The sequence below is a fragment of the Urtica dioica genome, chromosome 11, assembly GCF_054948205.1.
Source record: "Urtica dioica subsp. dioica isolate 48M chromosome 11, U.dioica_male_clone48M_v1_H2, whole genome shotgun sequence".
In the NCBI taxonomy this organism is placed as follows: Eukaryota; Viridiplantae; Streptophyta; class Magnoliopsida; order Rosales; family Urticaceae; genus Urtica; species Urtica dioica.
Window position 1 is genome coordinate 14146749 of NC_142766.1, and position 24971 is coordinate 14171719.

General features: G+C 35.5%; 2 protein-coding genes across 2 annotated transcripts; one reads left to right on the forward strand and one right to left on the reverse strand.

The window, feature by feature from the left end:
• The first annotated feature begins 15728 nt into the window (after positions 1-15728).
• LOC149381467 (pathogenesis-related protein 1-like) lies at positions 15729-16575 on the forward strand. Its single transcript, XM_089601540.1, has one exon. It carries the CDS (start codon positions 15892-15894, stop codon positions 16378-16380), a length of 489 nt encoding a protein of 162 aa, XP_089457666.1. The 5' UTR covers positions 15729-15891; the 3' UTR covers positions 16381-16575.
• A 1360-nt stretch (positions 16576-17935) lies between these two features.
• Positions 17936-19787, reverse strand: LOC149381468 (14-3-3-like protein G-BOX factor 14 lambda). The gene is made up of 3 exons (XM_089629752.1): positions 19277-19787; positions 18164-18286; positions 17936-18055 (listed from the first exon to the last, which is right to left on the reverse strand). The coding sequence occupies exons 1-3, from the start codon at positions 19778-19780 to the stop codon at positions 17936-17938; spliced, it is 747 nt and encodes a 248-aa protein (XP_089485878.1). The 5' UTR covers positions 19781-19787.
• Positions 19788-24971: the final 5184 nt, after the last annotated feature.

Consider the following 24971-nt stretch of genomic DNA (forward strand, 5'->3'; position numbering starts at 1 on the left):
TTATCGAATGAGACGACCGCATGAAGCGCCTCGAGAACAGTCTTTTCCTACTGGCGAGCGAGTTCGCGAGGGATCGAGAAGAAAATGGTCATGACACTGGACACCCAAACAAGATAGAGAGGCCCGCGAAATGTCCTCTCGGAGGGTCAAACAATGAGGATAAACAAGACGAAGTTCCCGACCCTAGCATCTGGGACATCGGCCATCACCACCAAGCAGAGTTGAGAGAGGCTCAACTCTAACGCGTAAGAGCCCAAGCGCATCAACGCTCAAGAGAAAAGCAAAATGAGGCACAAAGACAACAACTCCCTTAAAACTGCATGCTCCGCGGCATGAGCAAGGATCGAACCGTCGCGACAGTCCGCCTTCGAGCGACTGGGACCAGATGAGGAAATGGCAGACAACAGAGACGCGAGACGATTCTCACCACCTAGACTTACTGTGTTACCAGGATGCCTCGAACCCAATGTAGACCTAAGAAGCCATCACAATGCCCGATGGAATATTTCGAGGCGCCAAGCCGCCCCTAGCAACCATAACACCACCCGCGCCATCTGTCACTCTAATCAATCAAGCGTCAAACGAAAGAGGACGCACCATCATCTTTGCACCTGTCGCCACTCAGGCCGGAAACTACGAAGTAACCAACATGTTCAATGTGCTAAAGGAAGAATTCAAGAGATACACTCAGCGCAGACCAAGACCCCGATTGTGAGAAGTATGATCGAAGGCGTAGCCTTGCCGTTTTCCGCAAACGTGCTCGCCGAAGACGCCGTATGAAATTTTTGTCCACCCACTATGGCACTCTACGATGGGAGCACCGACCCGCTCTACCATATCCACTAATACCAAAAAAAAACATGAAGATGGCTGGAAAGACACCCTCAACAATATGCCAATCGTAATGTCTCATACTCACCGGAACCGCGTTCGAATGGTTCCGAAGGCTAAAACGGGGATAGTCATGTTGGGAATATTGCCCACTTGAAGACAATGAACGAATGATTACTAAATTCAATAATAAGATTACTTTATTAGCATTATATAATTAGTGGGTTGATTTCTAAACAATTAGAATCAATAACAACTATCTTCCATAGCCTCCGTATTAAGCTGAGTCACGTGCTGGGCACCTGAGTTCGGGCGGTGAGCTAAAACGAGGTCGATGACTGATATACGCTTGGAAAGCTATATCTAAAGTCATATATGTGAAACACATAGGTGAAGGCTGATCACTATGTGGGAGCATTCTACACTTGTGGTAAGTGTACGACTTGGACAGGTTTTGGTTGTAGATGTGTAGTTTAAGGACCGTTACGACACACTAACCGAGGTCGCTATGATGGTCACAGTGAGACTTTATCTGAATCCTGAAGTGATCATGGACACTGGGTCATGTTACTGAGCTCTTTGACTCATTCGCTAAAAGGCTATCCATGATAATCACAGCTTATGTCTTGCGAGTCTCTCAGAGCATGATTCGAGTGGGAAGTGATTTACAGATACGGAATCCAGCCTTCTCGAAAGAAGGTTAATGTTCAGTCACCTAAGGGTTGATTCCAGAACCGATAGATTGCTAGCACTTTCGAAGTAAGTAACGTTCGAAAGAATCTTTCGCTGGGGAAACAACAATGCTTAGGGCTGATATGTATCAAGAGAAGTATAACGCAAAAATTGACTTCTCTTGACACGGGTTGAACCTGGAGGATCTTGATCACGAACTGACTATATCAGTGGACACTCGTCACGATGAGTAAATATAATTCTAGTATTAAAGGAGAGTTCATTCTTGGCTTACAAAGTGGAGTATTTGACCAAGATTTGACGAATCGATGGAAAAAGGGAAATGACTATTTCGTCTTTTTCATTGGATTTGTTAAGCTTCTATTACTAGGTCCATAGTCCCCGATTCGGCTCTGATAAAGGCGGATAAGAACTTTCGTATAATAATGTTTATCATTATTAATCTCACTTGCTGTAATTGTGATTGACAGTATTAATTCTGGAAAACGGGTATTCGCATAATTAAATAAATATTTATGGTAGAATTGTTTATTTATTGTTGGATCAAGTAAATAATCAATTATTAATTATTTGTTTGTTGTTGGACCAAGTAAATAAATAATTAATTGGGTTTTAAGCAATTGGACCTTGCACAAAATATGAAAATCGGATTTGGGAATTTTGGCATGGGAGTTGCGCAAATTTGCCTTGGCCGTGTGCCTAAAATCCGACTTTTATGATATTGGTATTTACCAATATTTTCTCTTTAGTTGTTTAAATAAAGGAGAGAGAATAATATAAGATATTGTCTTTTATTCTCTCCTTATTTAAAGAAAAGTATTTAGGAGAATATATGAGAATATATTTAAAGGGAAATAATATATTCTCCTTTATTATCTCACTAAATAAAATATTCTCTATTTAAATAGAGAATAATATTCCATAGATATTGATCTGATGGATGAGAGAAAAAGTAGGATTCACTTGTTGAAATCCAAGGGCCTAGATTAAATCCTCTAGTGTAAACACAATAAAAGGAAATAATATATTCTGGAAGGTTCCATGAATATCTTCTTTTACTACTATAAATAGGGGTTCATGAGAAGGCAAAACGAATGATTTTTTGACCTAATAATTTCGTGGCTCTCCCTCTTGGCCGTGCGAAATTTTCTGCCTCTCCCCCTCGGAAATTCGTTTCCATTCTTAGTAAAATAAGAGCGAGATTTGAAACACCACGTTTCTCATCCAGTGAGATAAAGACTGTGCCCACTCATCTTTCTTATTCGTCTCGGAGATTACGTTTCAGAAGACTAAGGTGTCATCCTCGAGTCCTTCATCAAGACGACACAAGGAGTACGCGATTGGTTTAGGAGCGTTCTGTAGCTGAACCGAAAATCAATGTAAGTGTTCGTTTTTTTTTTGCTCAAATCGGTTGCTTGATAAATATGCTCTCGTGAATTAAATTAATTAAACATAACTAGATCTTGTTAATTATAACCATAATTTAATTAGCTTATGATCAGCGTAATTAATTATTTTTCCGCATTAATATGGTTATATGGGAGAATCATCTTCAACGAGTGGTATCAGAGCGATTGTTCGTGTCTGATACGCGCTTGATTCCCCAACAAGTCCAATCTTTCGAAGACCTTCAAGAAAAATGTGACGACCCGACTTTTCGGACCGTCTTACTTATCTTACTTTTTAAACTTTCGAAAATTCTTTAGAAAACTTGGAGGAAATTTTTTTTTTAAAACACATCAAATCAAGGAGGACTAAAATTTTAAAGATCGTAAAAAGAAACAAAAGCATTTAAGAAAAATATGAAGATTTCATATTGAACATTTCATGAGAAGTACTTAACCAAAATTGAAAATACGAATTTAAAACTAAATATAACGGCAAAAATACTAAAACATAATCCATATTCTAAGGCTTAACTAAAATAGATAACTCTTTGAAACTTCGAAGTAAATGAAAATAAAAACCTTTAAAAATTATTTCTTAAAAACTCGTAGCGGAAGACTTATTTCTTAATAAAGAAAACAAAACTTTAAACTTTATTTCTTAATAACTTGTAGCGGAAGACTTAATTCGTGAATGGAAACCATGACCCAACCCTCTCGCTATCGATGCCGCTAGTCCACCCTGCTCAGTTCCTTGCAAGTTGTTTACCTACAACACAGACGTATATTTTTTTCGAAGAGATGAGCTTACGCTCAGCGAGAATAATATAAAGCTCACAAAATAAAAAGAGATGCAATGCATGAACCGGTTATTAGTATTTTAAAACTAAACAGTGACTTGATCTTTCTTTTCTTGATTCTATCAACTTTTAGTTCGGGGTGCCCCTATGGTAGTCGTACCAATTTCAGTGTACACTTTAGATACGAAGAGATTGGGGTTATAAAGTCCCACACTTCGCTCTATCTTTTAAACTTATTAGGGCCTCGGCCCGAGAAATTTCCCCATTAGAGCCTCGGCCCGGGAAACTTCTTCTTAATACCTCTCGAGGCGATACGACTCACTTGCTTATCTTTATCTTTTCACTTTTAAAATAACATTACATACTGATATGACATGTACATAAAAAGTTTCAAACATATGCTCATGCAACATGACTAAAAAAAATATTAACCATGTACATTATCAAAAATCTACTTTAATTTAACACTTCATAGTTGACCAAACATAAATCCAACTACTACAATCAATCACACAATCAAAAAGAAAAACATACTCCAACATATAAAGCTTTAAACAAACTATAAAATGAATTACAAATCATCATATTTATTTTTGAACTAATTTGTGTTGTAGTGAGATTATTCTCACCTTCGCTTCAGAACTCACGACCGTTGGTCGAGGATGGCTCGGAAAAACTAAACGGGTCGGAAAAGCTACGCGGCCCGGAACCTAATCGATGGGAAAATATTATTAAGCTACTGATAAAGAAGTTCTAAAGACAACTCAGGTTCTGGAAATTTTCAAAAACGACTTTCAAAGTGAAATCACCAAAATACCATTGGCTATTAGGGTTTCGGTGAAAAACTAAAACTCTGAGAAAACTTCTGTAAAAAATTCCAGTACGTATAAAACATAATTTTGATCACTTTTTGAAAAGGCACCACGACCAAAATAATTTTTTAACTAATTATTAAAAATAAAAGAAGTGCTTAAATCTAACTTTAAAATTTTTGTCAAAAACTGTCAGCACACCGTTTTGAAAATAATCAGAAAATATTCTATATTTGATAAAAATATTTTTCGATTAAAGGGTTAGATAGAAGACATTTAAACCTAACTTTTCTAAAAAGAATCAACGCAAAACCAAATATTTTAAATTCACAGTAAGCGTTTAAAGTCTGAAAATCTGGAATAGGTCTCAGGTCTGTGCACTGATTTGAAAATAATCGGAAAATATTCTGTATTTCATAAAAATATTTTTCGATTAAAGATTTAGATAGAAGAAACATAAACCTAACTTTTCCAAAAAGAAACAACGCAATTTTTTTTTTGAAACCAGGGCAAGCGTTTTAAGAAACCATTTTCAAAGAATCCGAACCAGAGAGAAAAGAAAGCATACCTAATAGGAGCTACGAATTTTCAAACCAAGAGAGGGATGGGGGAGGGAGAGCAGAGAAGAAGCGTGGAGATGTTTAAATATGGCTTAATTAAACCCTAAAAATCCAAACCCTAAAAGCTCATACCCTAATCCTACTTATATTCTTAATATATTAATTATTATTATTATTATTATTAAAAAAAATACACGCTGCTATATATATACACGTAACCTTTATATATGTATAAAAGTATAATATCGTGTATTATATTAAGTAATATAAAATAAAGTATATATATATACACACATTAACTTTACATATCATATATACATATCCGTTAGCTTTTATAAATATAGCTATAATATATATACATAGATAATAATATATGTAAAGTATATATATACACACATAACTTAATTATAATATATAATTTATATATATTATATCTATATTTTGTAATCTACAGAGTATATTAAATTCAAAAACACTCTAAAGCACACATAAAAAAAATAAAACTTCAAAAACTACCACATAAATAAATCATTCACTACTACTTTATTAAAAAAAAATATTAACGTACTCGAACAATAATATTTTAGCAATTTAATTCAGCTTAAAATTTGGGATTTCACAAAAAATTCCTCACGCGTTTCGCTGCGTCACGAGTTCAAGGGAAAGAAAATTCATATCTCCTAAAAATTAAGCAAGGAAACCACAAGACTCTTAAGTGCTACCTAAACAGATTCATTGAAGAGTCAAACAAGGTAGACGATTACGATGACAACAATGTTATTTTTGCCTTTATGGACGGGCTCAGAACCAGCAATTTCTTAATATCGTTTGTGAAGCAACGACCAACAACAATGTCGGAACTCATAACTTGCATCACCCAGCATATCTCCATCAAGGAATACCTCGACAGTCGGAAGGCTAGCGATATGGGAAACCGCCGGAGAAATGACGAATAATTCGACAACGACTCACGAAGGAAGAAGAATCAAACCACGACGGTCACAGTCTCGAACGTCCGTCCCCCGCCAAAGCCACGAACCCTGCTTGTCGAGAAGTTCCAAAGGAACGCAAAGTACACTCCGCTCAAAACCACGCCAAATAAGATCTTTTCATTACACAAGAAGATGTTCACCGATTCGCAACCCTGTATACATATTCATCCACCCGAGACAAAAGAAAGTATTGCGAATTCTACAAAGATCACGGCTCTCACCACATGAACACACAAAGAAGGCAAACCACAACATAATATAAAGAAGTAAAGATCGCATATATGATCTAATAGCTCATACAATCGATAGTGTAAAAAAGGAAAGCGCTTATTTGTTAGATTTATACTCAAAACTGGGGCCCGCAAAAAAACAACAAGTCATAAAAGATGCACAATAGACCGCACCATAAAAAAACATTTCAACAAATGGTAGTTTTCTCAAATGCACATACAAAAAAAAGGACGCGAAAGTCATAAATCCATCACACATACCAAAAGAAGACTCGGTGCTTCTAAGACGAGTTACTATCATCCAAGGCAGCCAGTCGCTCCGCACCTTCCAGCGAAACTCCCCTTGTGATCCATTCTGGTATGCACCCAAGTCACGATGCGCCCGGTCGGCAACCAGACGACCATACTCCCCCTGAACAGCCTCCAACTCGAGATACAAAAGCCGGAGCTCAGCCCCCTGCTCGTATATCTTCGTTGCATCCTCCTTAGACCCATACATTAGCCTCGGAATCTCAGCCCCAAAGGCCTTCACGCATCCATCAGCGTCCACCTTTGTAGGATGATGGGCCTCGGTCTCTTGTCCTAATTTCCTCACTAACTCGCAAACATTGCACTTGGCAGCAACGGAAGCAACGTAGGACTGCAAAAAATATATATGCAATAATAATAAAATAAAATGACAAGATAATGAACAAAGAAAATACACACATGCACAAAGAAGAAACATGTCGGGCGTCTTGAGTCAACAGCTCAACGTCCGAGAACTAGACGACATCGTTGCAGCGGATGATGACCGACGAAGCGCTCTCAGGTTCATCTCAAAACCAGCATTTAAAGAAACCATTAATGGAACCTCATCTCGCACTCTCTTTGAACTAGTACATGCGGCCTTCAAAGTGGACATGGTGGTTTTAGTAGTGCGAGAAGATGAGCTTGCCCCGGAAAGCTACGTAAGCCTCACGACAGGAGGTTCCGATGCCTCCGAGCAAAAAATAAAGGATCGATAGTGACCTCCCCATAGAAAACTCCAGCCTTGGAGTACTTCGGGTCCCATGCGCCACCATATCTGCAAGGAAATACCAAGAGTATTAAAAATTAATAAAAAAATATATAAATTAAACAATATTAATAAAGGTCAAAGATACATAAATCCTTCTACTAATACCATCGGACTCTACCAGCAAAGATGAAGGAGCTCGGGTGATCGCGGGTGCTAAGAGTTTCAATCCCCTCAGAAGTCAGAAGCGGAGATAGAAGTGAGCACAAAGACGACGACGATGTCTCGCCGAGCGGAAGATAAGTAAACCACCTAACCTCTGCCCACGAGTCGCCGTCAAGGAACATGCTGGTCTTGTGGTCGCTACAAGGTATCTACCTCATAAAAGAAGCAATCTCGGATCGTTCATCATGAAGTTTCTGACAATCAACGACGTACGAAAGACATGAGGAATATCCCCAAAATACTCGACACGTGTGTAAAAAAAACTCATCGACTCAATCGCGTCTCGTACTGGGTAGCTTATGGAGCAATTTTCTCGATTTATGTTACGAATAAAGAAAGACCCCATCGTTCTATAAATCAAATTCACAGAAAATAAACTAAAAAATTCACTGATCGTCATTTTACGACGTTTCTTTCGGAACCACATGATATAACAAGCAACCATAATTCAATAGCTTTTTATGTTTAACTGATCAGGTGGTAACTTAATCTTTTTAAGTGAAACACAGATGAATGGGTGTGGAGGGAACCTCAACCTGTACATGAGACTCTCTATGTAGACAACCATATAGCCCTCGATCATCGATCGTGGGAACGATGATGGTAATGTCTGACGGTAAAATTTCTGTCTCTTGACCGTCTCGGCTCGTACCTCGACTATTTTGGGGCTCAACTATGGTCGGATCACCTTGACGAGACTCTATCTCTCCCTCGGAAGATTCCATCGTAGCACGCATACCATCATCATCATAATCCACCTCAAGATATGAAGAACGCACCTCGCCACCAACCAAAGAGTTTATGCTGGAACCATTACTATCGCCCTCTAGAGTCTAATACGCTAGAGTTTCACCTCCGACTGAGTGACCGCTCACTTCAAGCAACAAAGAAATCTTCTTCCCATTTTTCGGATAACGAGGATAGAGTTCGTTCGTTGAAATCTCTCCGCCCTCAGTCGATGAAAACACTTTCGGCGAAGCATCTCCTTTGCCCTCTGCCAAGATTGACGAAGGCCCGTCAATGAGCGAAATTTGGTTAGAACTTATCTCGCCACCCACCGACGTCGATAAAAGCCCACACGTCAACACTCCGATGTTTGCAGAGATCGGCAAACGCCATCTGGCCCTCTAATCACCGAAACTTGGTCGTAACCTATCTCGCCACCACCGACACCAACAACCCACTTGTCGGCGCTCCGATGTTCGCGGAGACCAAAGAAGACCCATTTACCCAAAGTAGTGGGGCCAATGTCAAGCAAGTCTCGTTCGCCAAAAGTTGGACAACGCCCGCTGTGACCCCCTCGCCGTTTGCAGATCCCGCCTCGCCATTAGTCCTAACCAATGGGGACAAAGACGACTCACCGTACGTCACATATCAATCGACGGTCTCTTTTCCAATGAAACACTAACCCAACATGTACAAAGCTTATCTCCGTCCGAAGACTGCATCGAGAATGACGTCAAGGTTTTCGTCATCGATACCCTTAGGCAGGTCCGTGGAGTACAATATCTTCATCAAAATCATATGGAAAGTCTTCAAATGTCCAAGACCCACCGATATAAAATGGAATATTAAAAGCTCCAGAAAAGCAAGGTGGGATCGCTAGATCACTAAGACTACGTGGAGAATCAAGCCCCCCATTTATATGGTTTTAAAAAGTCATTAGAGTGAATAAGGAAGAAATGCAAAAAAAAAATGAAACAAGAAGATGGAGAGAGAGAAATAAAAAGAACAAAGTGACAAAAAAGAGAAGCAATGTTATATAGAACAATGATGTCGATTGTTTTCGGATAACTATCTAGAGACTCGCACGGTTCGACCCAAGGTCTGACCCCGTGATCTCGCTTGAGCCTAAGCGTCTCGAATTCGGTATCCCGATTTCTTCTACAGTTGTGAGTACTCTCCCACGTCCTCTAAAGTGTCTTGAAAAAGGGAAGGAAAAGTTAACTACAAAGGGGATCAGAGAGGTTGCCTCTGTTTACCTATTAGACGTTCATCATTATGAATATTGAGGTGGAAGAATAGAGGATTCGGTGTTTAGGGGTTGAAGATGAGTGAAACGAGCGCCTCAGAAATGACATCACAATACAAAAGTATAACTCAATCAAACGGGCCAAGAATCTGCTTGACCAAAATCGAGGGCCCGTAAACATGCTTGCAAGTCATTTCATGACGGAACGTGGCCATGCTTCAAGCGCCATGTGCCAAGCTCCAGGCACCATTCATTCGATATCAATATCCTATAAATACCTCGCTCATACAGACCAAAACGTAGGTCATTATTAATTTCAACTCAAAATTCTCTTAACCCAGTGTTCTCTTTAAGATTTGACTACCTAACAAAGAGAATGAAGAAACCACAAGGAGTCCAACGAGAACAACAGAGATGGCAACTAGAAGATATTCACTAATATGAAAGACTCTTAAAAGGATAGCAAATCTTCACCATTCTTTCGAGAAACCGAGGAAACATGATCCCGATAACACAAGATCGAGACACGTCGCAAGCTCGCACCCTCGACACGTGTCTCATAAATATTATCCGAGAAATCGCATTAATATTGTGAAATCCCAAAAAAAAAATTAGCTTAATTAAAAGGCTAAAAATTTTGTGTTCGAGTGACGTTTTTTTTAGTAAAGTAGTATTGAATGATTTTTTTTATTTACGTGGTATTTTTTGAAGTTTTAGTTGTTATGTGTGCTTTGGTGTTTTTTGAATTTTTAATATACTCTTTAGAATACAAATTATGGATATAGATTTGTATATTAGTTTTATATTATAACTAAGTTATGTATATATATATACTATATATATTATATGATTATATATATTATATATACTTAATTAATTTGTTAAGTTATTATATGTATGTACGTGTTATTATATGTATGTACGCATATATAATTAGGTTATATATTATGTTATAATATAATATAATATTATACTATGTGACTTTGTTAAGCTATTATATGTATGTACGTGTTATTATATGTATGTACGCATATATAATTAGGTTATATATTATGTTATATAATAATATAATATAATATTATACTATGTGACGTAATACATAGTATATATAGTAGTCAACGTTTAGGTTAGGTTATACATATACGTGTATATATATATATATATATATATATAATAATAATAATAATAATAATAATAATAATAATAATAAGTAGTAGTATATTAAGATTAGAAGTAGGATTAGCGTTTGGGTTTTTATGGATTAATCAAATCCTATACATAAGCATCCCATCTTTTTTTCACGCTTCTGCTCTGCTCTCCCTCCCTCATTCCTCTCTTTGTTTGGAAATTCGTAGCTCTAAATAGGTATGTTTTTTTTTTCTATCTGGTTCGGATTCCTTGAAAACAGTTTCTTAAAACACTTGCCATGGTTTCAAAAATTATTATTTTGCATTGATTCTTTTTGGAAAAGTTAGGTTTAAATGTCTTCTATCTAAATCTTTAATCGAAAAATATTTTTATAAAGTACATAATATTTTCCGATTATTTTCAAATCAGTGTGCAGACCTGATTTGCTGATCTGACCTATTTCCGATTTTTAGATTTTAAACGCTTAGTGTGGATTCAAACATAATGGTTTTGCGTTGATTCTTTTTTGAAAAAGTTAGGTTTAAATGTCTTCTATCTAAATCTTTAATCAAAAAATATTTTTATGAAATAAAAAATATTTTCTAATTATTTTAAAACGGTGCGCAGACAATTTTGTGGAAAAATTATAAAGTTAGATTTTAACACTTCTTTTATTTTTAATAAATAGTTAAAAAAATGATTTTGTCCGTGGTGCCTATACGAAAAGTGATCAAAATTATGTTTTATACGTACTGGAATTTTTACAGAAGTTTTCTCAGAGTTTTAGTTTTTCACCGAAACCCTAATAGCCAAGGGTATTTTGGTAATTTCACTTTGAAAGTTGTTTCTGAAAATTTCCATAACCAAATGTATGTATTGAATCATTTTCTTAGCTGATCCCAGTAGTCTTTTATCCCGATTAGGTTCCAAGTCTTTTAGAGCGTCCAATTCCTTCGACGGTCTACGATCGTAACTTCCGATATCCTGGTGAGAATAATCTCACTACAACACGGATTTGTTCGAAAATAAAATTAGTGACTATGCGATCTGTTTTAGTTGTGTTATGTGACTTTATATGTTTGATTGTTGATATGATGATATGTTATGATTCATGTGTTTATGATATGTTATGATTCACTTAGGCATGTTATCTACAATATGTTCTTATACTAAGAATGTTATCAAGTATGTCAATAACTTATGTTATTCTAGCATTTGACGTAATAAAGTAATAAGATTATCAAGTAAATAAAAGGGTCGTACCGCCTCGATCCAAGGAGCTAACTAGAGGAACTTCTCGAGCCGAATCAGACAGATGAGACGTTCTATGAGAGGTTGCATCCCTATAGTTCGTTACCAACGTGTACACTGAAATTGGTAAGACTACTCTAGGGGACCCCGAATTAAAAAATGTCAAGACTTTACTATTTGATCTCATGTGTCACCATTTAGCAAGTGAAATACTAATAACTGGTTATGCATATTTATTGCTCATGTTTTGTGAGTATAGTTGTTCTCGCTGAGCGTTAGCTCACCTATGTATATCCGTCCGTGTTGTAAGTAAACAACCTATGAGGAAGTGAGGAGGGTGGATCAGCGGCGACGATGGCGAGAGGGTTAAGTTATGGTTGCCGTTTTCGAAAATAAAAGACTTCCGCTTTGCTTTCAGTTTTTTCAATAATCCAAACCCAAGGTTTTATTTTTCATGGTTTAAGTTATGCTTTTCAATTCCGTTAAAGGTTATGACTTTATTTATGGTATTTATTTACAATGGTATTTTTGGTTTTATATTTTAATTACGCAACGTTGATTTTTGGTTGTTTTCATTCATCAAGTTTTTAAATGAAAATTTTATTTTTTTTAGGTCACGAGTTTTCGAACTTTATATTTTAAGTTATGTTTTAAAAAAAAATTATCTCAAATTTTCTAAGGTTATGAAAAGTAAGATAAGTAAGACGGTCTGAAAAGTTAGGTCGTCACAAATATTTCCGATTGGTCGAAAGAGGAAGCGAATACACACAAATTTCTTGCTCTACTACGATCTTCAACCACGAAAAGAGATCGACACTATAAGTCGTCTAGATCCTGTGAACACATCCAATAGCTGAACTTTCGTATAGAACTTTCGTATAGATTATCTGAAACTGACACCTTCCACATTCCCTCGAATAATGTATCTCTGTATGAAAATGTTGACATGAAATCAGATTGAATAGTCTCAAATTTTCAAGAATAAAATCAGGATTTTAGTTGTTGGGCCTCGAATTTTTATTAGATGGATTTGTTTCTCGATTGATTTACCATATGAGATTAACCAAAGTAATAGTTATTGTGAAATTTGTTGTAACTAGCCAAGTTTGTCATTCTTATTGGGAGAATAGCCCAAGTTTCATTTTATTAAGCAAATAGCCCATATTTTCGGCTCAGACCATAACGCCCTTGGTAAATTCGCGAATAGGTTAATTTAATTAACCTACTGGAGTGAGTTAGGTTAATTAATTAACTTATTGGTTGAATATTAGTTTAGGTTCTGATTTTTTTTTAGTAAAGTTAATTTACTAAATGATTGAATTCGGAATTAAGTTAATTAATTGAATGCTTTGAATATCAATTGACTTAAGTTATGATTTTTGTAAATTTTTTGTGAATTTCAAATCCTTCACGAATCAGTTAATTAATTAACCTAACTCACTCCAGTAGGTTAATTAAATTAACCGATTCGCGAATTTATAAAGTGCCTCTCCTCAATCCCCTCCATCGCCGCCGATTTCCTCTCCGCCGCCGATTCCTCTCCCTCCGCCGATTTTCGAGTCAATCTGAGCCGTTGATTCTCCGAGCATCGCCGCCGCGGGAGCTCGACGGAATCGACGCCGTCTATGACGGATCTTGACGGCGATGTTAGGGATCAGCAACGAGGATGGACGACGATTGGCGACGACGCGACGACGTGAAATGGATCGGCGGCGATCGACGGCGTGAAGTGGATCGGTGGCGTGAAATGGACGAAGATGAGAACGAGTTTAGGTTTAGGTTTTGGGAAAATTGAGTTTTGCTCTTATGAGGGTAATTTAGGTAGTGAAATATGAATTGGGCTATTCACTTAATTTATTCAAACTTTGGTTATTCTCCTAATATTGGTGAATTGATTGGGTTAGTATGCTCAATCTCCCATAGTTATTTCTATAAATAGAATTGCAGTTAATTAGATAACAACAATGAAGACGAAGATTGATTTTTATTAATGAAGTGACATGGGAGTCCATAGCACATTGCCAAGGCTTTGGTCACGATGAATCTTTCAAGAGCTTTATCGACATAACGTACGTAGTCTTCATACGAGAACAACAATTTTTCTCTCTTTTGTTAAGGAAGTCTGCTCATGTCAAGTATCTTCTTTGCTAATCCTAACCACAAATTTTGTTGGCATATTATTATCTTATCCGTGGACACGGAAGCTAAAAAGCAAAAAAAATGGTATCATTTAATAAAATTGATAATATAACAACGTAACCAATTTCAAATATGATTTTAAAGATGTAATCAATGTTTAGTAAATTTTGTAATCTACCTATTTACATAAATAAACGGTTAGAAAATATCGGAAGTAACTTTATGTAACATAAATAATAGAAAACAAATAAACGAAAATGAACTGAAATTAAACAAAAAAAACTTGATATCGCAAGTAATTGGACTATAAAAAAGAAAGAAAATATTATGGAATAAATCAAGTTAACGTGTATTAAAGCTGTATTATTTGGCTGCAATCAAAACGTTGGCTATACATGTTTATGTTCAACCGATTTTAATAAAGGTTAATTAATGTAGTAAATTGTTAAATTACTAATAAAGTGTCATCATTTGTGGCTACATTCCAAACTTAAATAAAACGGGTTAGATTGCAATACCAAGTGGCCTAGTCCGTGTAGTTTTTCAAAAACTAAAGCTTAATTTGACAATAATATAAGTTTGAAGTATCCAAAAAAAAAGTTAGATAATTGAGGAAAGTTCCTCATAAAGGAAAAATGGAATAATAATAAATGATGGCTGATTACTTAACAAAAGAGTTTGAGAAATGTGGTTAATTAAACTTTATTAATCTACATTTTGAATGCGTATATACTACTGATATCAGTTATATTATTTGTAAAATAATTATCCCGAACAAATACAAATAAAAATCTATAATAAAAATCTATTATTTGTAAATTGTTTGATAAAATATATATTCATATTATCCTATTGGGTATGAAATTTTCAAGATATAAATGAACTTGTGAACGTAAATAGATGAAAAATTCAGAAGAAACGGTTAGAAACCATAGTCAACTAAATTTACTGCTTAACCATAGAAATCTTAAAATATAAAAATACAGTACTCTTCCTTCCTTATAATGTATTTTCTAAGTAAATTTAATTAACGATTATAGTCCATTAACTAACACTATTTTAGTGAATTAAGTCAACCAAGGTTCACCAATATTAGTCTCGGTCGAATTTCTTTTTCTTCGTGGTTAACTGACAACTTTATAAGTAATTGTATAAATTATTTTAGTAAATTAAATTAACTAGAAATAGCCAACTAGAAATGGCCATTAAATTAATTAAATACGAACTATTTTCTTAGTTATTTAATAATTGAGCTATACATATGATATAAAGGGTACGCGGCGCGCAATTAAATTCAACAGCTAAATAAAAAATTATAACTAAAAACACCCTGCTTGTGATATAAAATCATGACTACAGAAATTGTGGATAAATGTTCTACAAATAAATTTTATTAAAACATTTGTGAAAGTAGAAAGTGCTGACTGGTAAAGATAATAGAGAATAAGTGCACTAGAAAAATAATCCTTCCGTGAAACTAGGGGCAAAATGCTTAGAAAAATAAAACTACAAATATGGTGGCTGATGACTATTCTTGATTGGCTCTTGTTTGACAAGCTACTAGAAACTACAACCTAATTGATTTACGCAAACTCTACGCAGAAAAATTCCACAAATAATCGTTTTCCACAAGCTGCTTAGCTTTCATAAAAGCAACGTTTATTTCCAAGCCTAAAAACTGAGAAATGTCATTAACCATAATACTTTTCAACGTGAACCAAATAATGAAATTTCGCAGCCCCATATCAGTAGTTCAGTACTATAAATACCCTCTTAGATTTGCTTAGCTTCTCAACCCACATTCACAGAAACATATATAGCACTCTTATCACCCATCTCTATATCATATCATAAACATTTAAAAAAAAAAGAAAACATGAAGCTAGCTGCTAGGGCATCACAGCTATCACTATTACTGGCGGTCTTACTATTGGCCACTGTTTCCCAAGCCCAAGACTCCCCACAAGACTTCGTGAACGCCCACAACGCGGCCCGCGGGCAGGTCGGGGTGGGCCCGATCGCGTGGGACGCCACGCTGGCGTCGTTCGCCCAGCGCTACATCAGCGGCCTCGCCGGAGACTGCCGGATGGTCCACTCCGGCGGGCCCTACGGCGAGAACCTGGCCTGGAGCAGCGGCGACATGGCCGGCACCAGCGCCGTGAGCATGTGGGTCGACGAGAAGGCCTTCTACGACTACAACTCCAACACGTGCCAGCCTGGCAAGGTCTGCGGGCACTACACTCAGGTCGTGTGGAGCGACTCGCTCCGCCTCGGCTGCGCCAAGGTCCGGTGCAACACTGGCGGTACCCTAATCTCATGCAACTATGATCCGCCTGGCAACTTTATTGGCCGCAAGCCCTACTGATCAATTATCATAAACCTCTTTCTTATATAAGTATGTCCTAAGACCACTAGACATTTGGGTTGGCTGAATTATATATATATACCATGCCTCGTATTCATTACACTAGTAATGAGAAAGGCCTTAATATGTATGTTTGCTTAAATTTTATGAATAAAGTCATGGTTATCGTGAAATGAAAAGCTCTCTCTATATATATAATACTTTATTGACATGTGTTTTTTTTACTTCTCTTAATGTTTTTCTAGTAACTCACTATAGTGATATGGAATTATAAAAAATGTAAAATTGAGATCTAATTAGCTATATCCTAAAATATAATATAGAAGAGTAATTAAAAATAGGGATTTAATTTACTATATCAGTTAGATATAATTATAAGAAAAATGAATCGGACTAAGCCCCACTTGAAACGATAGTATTGTAATCTATCCAACGTTTCACCTAAGTTTCAAATCTAGCCACAAATGATGACGTGGCTTTATAATTCATTTAGTCAGCAAATTACTAGATTATCCTCTATTAAAATCGGCTAACATCAACATGTAGCCAACGTTTTGATTGATCGGCCAAATAATGTAATTAATATACGTCAATTTTTTTCTTTTTAAAAAAAAAAGAATACACGTTAACTTTTAATAGTCCATCAAATCTGCGTAATCCTTAATGTAAGACAAGTTTTCTTGGAGTAATTTCAGTTGATTTCCGTTTATTTTACACGCGATAAGTTTTGGATGACTGAAACGTTGGCTAGTAGATTTATATGATTTATGTTACACAATGGTATTTTTGATATTTTCTAACCGCTTATTTCTATAAATGGTTAGATTATAAAATTTACCAAACGTTGATTAGATCTTTAAAATCGTGTTTGAAATTGGTTGTGTTGCTAGATTACCTTGTAATAATGGTATTTTGTAGCTAAATATTTCTCTCCCTCGTTCAAGTTAAGTCATAGAAGTGGAAATAAGCTTTGTTATTGAATAATGAGAAACTGATTACTCGATGGTCATAGTTTGGAATAATTCCTATACGGAATGTGTGTATATATATTTATAAACATAGTGAACAAAATATGTTAATTGATTTATTATTATTATCCAAGAGAGAGAGAGAGAGAGAGAGAGAGAGAGTTGTTCTTATTCGTTTGTACTTGTTTTTTTTTTTTTTTGTGAAAATATTACTTACGTGGAGTGGCAAGAGCAATAATTTTTTTATTAAAGGGTAAATCTTACTCTACACCGGCTCATTATTTATAGTGTATTATCTTGCATGTGAATGTAAATAAAAAAGTTAGTGGGGACGAAATTGTATTTCAACTATAATTTATATAAACTAATATAGTTGGAGCGAATAAACTAATAGACCAAGTCACCAAGACCTTAAACAGATTATAAACCATCAATTCAAAGAAATTCCTAAATTATCCAAGAACACGACATGGCGAGCCCGAAGAACCTGTACTTCCTGCATCAGAAAACGTGATATACGGTCATTAGTAAGAGCTCGTAGAACAAAGTCAAACTGTACAGTAATGGAAAACAGACTTTACTCAACCCTATAAATCTGAAGTCCAAGTACTGAGATTGTCCCTCAAGAGTCCCAAGATCATATGGCTCTCCTTGTTTGATTCATCACCCGCCACAGAGTCCGATTCAGCTATGCCGTCTTCAAATGCCTTTATCATTCAAACCACAATTTTTGTAACGTACGTGAATCTTTTTATCATATACCATAAGTTCTCATAAAATAGCAGGGATATTAAATGAGAAAAAAACATATATACTTGGTTCGCCAAGCTACAAGCTTTATCACGTTCGTTGAGAATCTCGTGGTAGAACACTGAGAAGTTAAGAGCCAAGCCCAGTCTGATCGGATCGTTCGCCGGAATCTCCGCCTCAGCCAACTCCTTCAATAATAATAATAAAAACTACGATGAGCTAATAACCAAAAAAAAAAAAAGTCGTAAAAAATCTTATACACATCCGTTATTATTTTATTCTTATTTGTCAAAAGAGTACTCAACTATATTCGTTGACTTCATTCAACCCAAACAAGAAAATCTAAACAAAGAAAACACGATAAACTAACCCACCAAAATTCGCTTACGTATATAACTGAATATATAATAATAAATAAGAAAAATTAAAGTAGTGACTGAGAGTCTGAGACCTTAGCGGCCAACTCCGCGGAACAGACCCAAACAAAAAACGAAAAAACACATAATGAAACATCCACTTTTGACCAAATATATAATCTGGAAAAAATACAAAAATAAAAAATAAAAACTAGTCTTTTAGTATTTTCTTTTTAAGTGAGTAAAAGTCTTTTACTCCAGCAACAGAACAAGAGAACGCAATAATCTCACAAAAGACTCGTATCTATAAAATATAGTAATTTTTTCATCATATAATTATTTCCAAAGCTAATTATTGAAAAAAAAGTATCTATTATAAGCTAAATGTCATATTAGTTTATCATGTCACATAATTTTCATTCGTTGAAAAAAAAAAGTACCAATTATTTGCTAAGCTAATGATTAAGCAATTCGGAGCAAAGAAAAATTAAGTAAAATTCGATGACTAGAAAAGAACAAGAAAAAGCAATAATCTAACTAATGACTCTTTCCTATAGACAAATATATGTTTTTATCGTAAATTGGAGCAAAGATGAGAAGGTGACCTGAGCGGCCAACTAAAAAATACATAATCTGGAAAGAAAAAAAAAAGTAATCCCTTAATTTGCTATCTTCTTCTTTTTTTCAAGCGAGTAAATTTTTTTGACTCCAACAGATTCATATACATATATATATATATATATATATATATATAAAAATAGTATTATTTTTTTTATCGTATATTTTCAACCTTGATTATTGCCTTAAAAAAAAAAACCAGACCTGAGCGGCCAAGTAAGAAGCCAAGGTCTCCTGGGCAGAGTCAGCCCGGTCGTGGCCGGACTGAATCTCGGCGAGGTAGCGATGATAATCTCCCTTCATCTTCAAAAAAAACACCCGAGACTTGGCTTCATCGGCGGCGCGTGGCAACAAATGCGAGTCCACGAGGTCAAGCACAGACTTGACCGCGACGAAGAGCCTAGCCTCGACTCTCGCTCTGTACGCTCGGTTCAGCGCCGACTCTTTTTGTCCCTTAGCCGCGTCTCTCCGTTCAATGGACGACACGATCCGCCACGCCGCGCGCAGAGACCCCACCTCGTGCTTCAGCGACGCCGACACCAGCTTCCGTTCCTCCGCCGTGAGCTCCGACGAGGGCTCCAGTGACGTCACCAGGCTCCGCATGAACTCCGACATCTCTTCGTACCGCTCCGACTTCTCGGCCAGCTTCGCCATGTACACGTACTCTTCCCTTGACAGGGTTTCTGTGATCTCAGTCGTCGCCACCATATTGGTATTTGTTTCTTGGAGAGATACGTAGTTTGTTTTTTTTTTTTTTTTTTTTTTACATCAGCGCAGCTATAATATATATGCATAGGCAGTTGCGCAGATCTTCAAAGATTCTTTTTTTTTTTTTTTGTAAATCCTATTTTTGCTCGATAAAAAATAGGATTTACTAATATATATATTTTAGAATCTTTGTAAACCCTATTAAGCACGTGTTAACTCATGCTCCAAGTTTGGGCCTTTTTTTGGAAAAGCCCAATTCAATTTCTGCTGGCTTTAATTCTACTGGGCCTATTGGACAAGCACAAGAAACAGACTTGCTCTAAAACCCAAGGCAATAAATTGCCATTCTGGACCATTAGCTCCCAAGTACCCCCCCCAACTTTTTTGGGCCCGTGCCGCTGCTTGTCCATGTCCACAATGGCGTCATGGTTTTTCGACGCTGAACCAATAGTCCGCCGAAAAAAATAGCTCTCTTCTTTAGAGGGCGAGAGAACAATCCCCGTCATATGCATTTATGTTACTGTATACTTCTCAAAAGTTTTAATTATCTTGAGTACTTTGTGCTCTTTTCCTGAAAAGTCTCTTATTGTTGTGTAGGAGTTTATATATACTTTGAATTATGTATTCAATCTTTATCAATATTATCAGTAATAGTAATACTGTTATAAAAAAAATCCTATTGAGTAGATAAAAGTCTCCTAATTATTAGCCTTATTAAACGATACAATTACAAAATAGTCCACCTTTTAATTCATATCTATCAATTATTCATATATAAGTAGTGAAGGACAATAACACCTCTCATATCGATTTTCTATTATTTTTCTAATTTCGTTTAAGAGCATTTGTTGTCGGTAGAGATTGAACCCACCATCAAACCAGCTACCACACACCCTCTATTATTTCAAAAGTTAATCAAATATTATGGAATAAACAAATAAAAAAACTTGAAAAAATATAGCCCACATAAAGCATCACCAATTTTAAACTTTTGAGCTCTTCATATTACCAGATTTACACTTTCAGAATGTGTTTAAAAATTCTGAAAAATAGAAACATTCCATTTTATTAATCTTTGTGTAATTTTAAACTTTTAAAAAACGAGTTCATACATAAAACCTTAGTTAAACTAGTTAACATCTACTCATAATTTATTCGTCTAAATAAAATGATTCAGACAGTCACTAGTGATTGTTCTTTATTTTGATTTATTTGATATCACGGCTTAAACTCGAGAAACTAAAAATAAAAAGCATATGAATAGTCAACGTTATAGCACAGCTAATTTTTTAAAATAGATACAAATCGTGCAAAACGTTTAAACTAAAAGCATAACAAACGGCAAATTTCATTTTTCTAGACCTAAAAAAAAACAAAAACAACAACAAGATTCGACTTGTTATTTTTGGATATAAATATTCCCGAAAGTATTCAAACTTATGATGATCATCGCAAACTATCGCAAATAATCTCAAACCATCACAACATCGCAAATAATTGTAAAAAATCGAAAGTCATTGAAATTAATGACAATGTCTCCTTTCATAGTCGATGTTGACCAAACCCATTAAAACAATTTAATCACTTCAAATCTTTATGGTCATCATAAAAAATTGAAGAAATTTTTTGTGGTGACTACTTTGTTGCGAAAGAAAATTTTGTTTTTAATACCATATGATTTGTTATGGCGTTTCACAATTGTCTTATTTCAATTACACACCGTTAGAAATCTCATATTGAAAACGAATGAGAACTAATAAGTGTTTACACATGTCATGGAGTATTTCTTTTATTGCCAATTGTTTTTGACATAGAACCTCATGATACTTTCACAGATAATTTTTCTATTAGCAATTTAAAACATAAATAAATTTGTCATTATCGGAAATGCAAGATATACTTGTTTTCAATGAATAGTTTTTATCATTTTTTGTATTGGTAATGCTTTTTGTCATTGTTAACACAGGAATCAGCGGTGATGTGGCTGATGATTATAGGTTTGTGAGGTATGTTGGGACCCACTTTTGAGTGTGGCACCTTAATACTGATGCGCAGTTTTAGATGATAAGTAGCAGTGCTCTTTTTCTATTTATGACGTAGACAAGCTACCAGGTTACTAGTTGCCATCAATTCATTCATTTTTTTCCACAATCGGATAGAGCTTTCTCTTAGTTTTTCAACGCATATTTATTTGCAAGAATCGGACATCGGAGCAAGAAGTTATGGGCATTTTAAATATCACTACGCGTCACAGAAATGAGTATGGTGCACAACATTTTTGGTGCGCCACACAACAGTTCCAGAGGGCCTGGTGCGCACGTTGTGTGGCGCACACCCTACCCAGAAGGTTTTGTGCACCGCACACTCATTTGGTGCAACGCAGAGGGCACAAAAACTGCAGTTTCGAATTTTTTACGTTTTAAATGTAATCTTGCCCTTTAAATCTCATCCAAGGGTCCATATAGCTCCGAAAACATCGTAAGAACCTACGTATATAAGTTACCCTCTCTAAAAACACAAGTTATATTTTAATTTAGTTTCTCTTTTACTATTTGACTTGTTGGGAGAGAATAAACAATTACCAGAGAAGAAGACAACCGCTCATCGACGATTGACAATCGTGATTCGGCATTTTATCTTCTATCTCTATTCCTTAGAACTCCCGTTTATGTTTATTATTTTGTTATGGTTTGTTTTAGTTCATTTTGTATTTTATGTTCTTGTTGACGCCATGAACTGAACCCCTTGAGGGTGATAACTTAGTTTTGTTTCAATATGGTTGTGGATTCATTATGTTTTAATTGGAATATTTTTCATTTTCATATTCTCTATCGCTTTATTTAATTTCATGTTTAATGCTTGTGTGAGATTTGCGACCTCGTTCATGAATTTTTAGGATTAACTTGATGCTTGAGAAAGACTAGGTTGATTGTAATTAAGAATTAGATAACCGTAGTACATTCCTAGGCTAGAGATAACTAGGCTGCTATGAAATTGTGTGCACACTCTTGTTTGTATTGTTTGTCGCATTTTTAGGGTTTGAGATCGAGAGATAAAAGCCCTATATTGACATAGGTTCTTAGATGCTCAAGAGAGATTAAACAATAAATATTATGTGTGTGTGTGTGATTAGTGAAGAGAGAGAACCAAAAAATCGTGCGTAGTTCTAGGAATCCCGACCATAGGCGAGTTTAATGAAGCCGTTGCTCTTGCAGTCTACATATCCGTTCATCCACGTTTATATTGTGTTTGTATTTAAATTCTCGTTTTTAGTTAATAATCACCACCGTTGCTTTTGAGTTCAACTCGTTGCAAGTTGGTTTGATTTTTTATTAAGCATAGTCCTCGTGGGATTGACTCATATTTACAACTTGACTACTTGAGCGACTACATGCACTTACATACGGAAATATCGCAACAAGTTTTTAATCGGATGATAATATCGTACGAAAAATGATAATATGAAATATTTTAATCGGATGGATATAAAAGAAGAAAAATAAGAAAAAAATTAATATGAATGCCAAAGAACAAGGCTGAAGGTAGCGTACATTGAGAGCAGGCGCAACGGGAAGCGACCTTCCAATAGTAGAAGGAAGGACTTCTAAGCAAAGCTCTATTACAAAAATTAGATTATTTTTTTGTACATTAACCTTTTAATTTACTATTGTTAAATTTCTAAGCAAAGCACTATTACAAAAATTTACTATTTTTTTGTATGCGTTTTTTTAGGTCAAGTGTGTTTAATAAGTTATATGGTCGGACTAACTCTCAACGCGTAGATCACATAATACAGATACTTACAAGAAATAATATATATATATATATATATATATATATATATATATAGAAAGTTATGGGGAAGAGAGAAGAAATCGATCGATGTTATGGCAGTACCGTCGGAGAATGCATTAGATATCCACGCCACTAATTTGGGTCATTTATCTATATATGAACACTTTGTCACCAACAACATAATTGGGTAAATATCATCGACGACGTTGTAATAAAAAATTGCTAAATAATCGTGACATATATTTTATGCTTGGTTTTGTTTATTTGTGACGGCATATTATTGTTGATGATGATATATACAGACGACTTTGTCGTTTAAGAAAGATTTACCGTTAATATTATTGGTTATTGCGTTTGTATTTTAATTGAACACATGAGATTTCTTCACCAAACTTAAAACATAGATAAGTTTCAATAAATATATATATATATACTTGTTTTCAGCATAAATTAATAGTTCTTATTAACTTATTTATTCTTCAAACTCTCAACTTAAATATTCAATGTAATGGATTATACGATGTATGTTGTAAAAAAAATGAATTATTTTTATTCTTCAAAATAGTTTCCCTAAATTTATATTTCCTACCAATATTCCTTATTGTAAAATATATTATCTACTGGGAAATTTTCACAAATAAATGCGCCAAGTTCACTCTTACCTACTCCATTTCTTTAAAAGGTACATTTAAGTATTAAGAAACGACATAATTTTTCATAAATAAATGCACCCGAGTTTTGTCATTATACATCCATTTCTCGAACATGACCCCATTTTATGAACCGTCAAATGCAGATGAATTTCATTATTCATCAACTGACACGTACTCAACAACCAGATAACTACAATGAGGGTTCATCCCTTAATAAGGCGCCACACTTAACAAAACAAGCCAATTGACATTAATTAAGCGTGCCCCCTAATTAATCCCAAAAAGAAAACTTCCCTCCTTATTGATAATTCTACTATTGTCCACAAATCATGAGCTGTGAAATTAATGATACGATACCATTACCATATTAAGCAAATGAGAATATCTCATCATAAGAGCCTATAAATAAGAGCATACAACGTGCACTCTTAAACAATGAGAGCACATGGCAAGGAGGAAGGTGAAGCTGGCTTACATAGAGAACAAGTCGGCGTGGAAGGCATGCTTCAACAATAGGACAGAGGGCCTTCTGAACAAGGTGGATCAGTTGAGCACGCTGTGTGGTGTGGAAATTACCCAACTCATGCTCGAAGCACTCGTCTCCACCAATCCAAACGCCCTCCTTGCAGATCTCAATCTGCAGAGCCTCAAGGACTTGAACTCCACCATCAACCACAACCTTGTGAACATTGATGTAGTGCTTCAACAATAGGACAGAGGGCCTTCTGAACAAGGTGGATCAG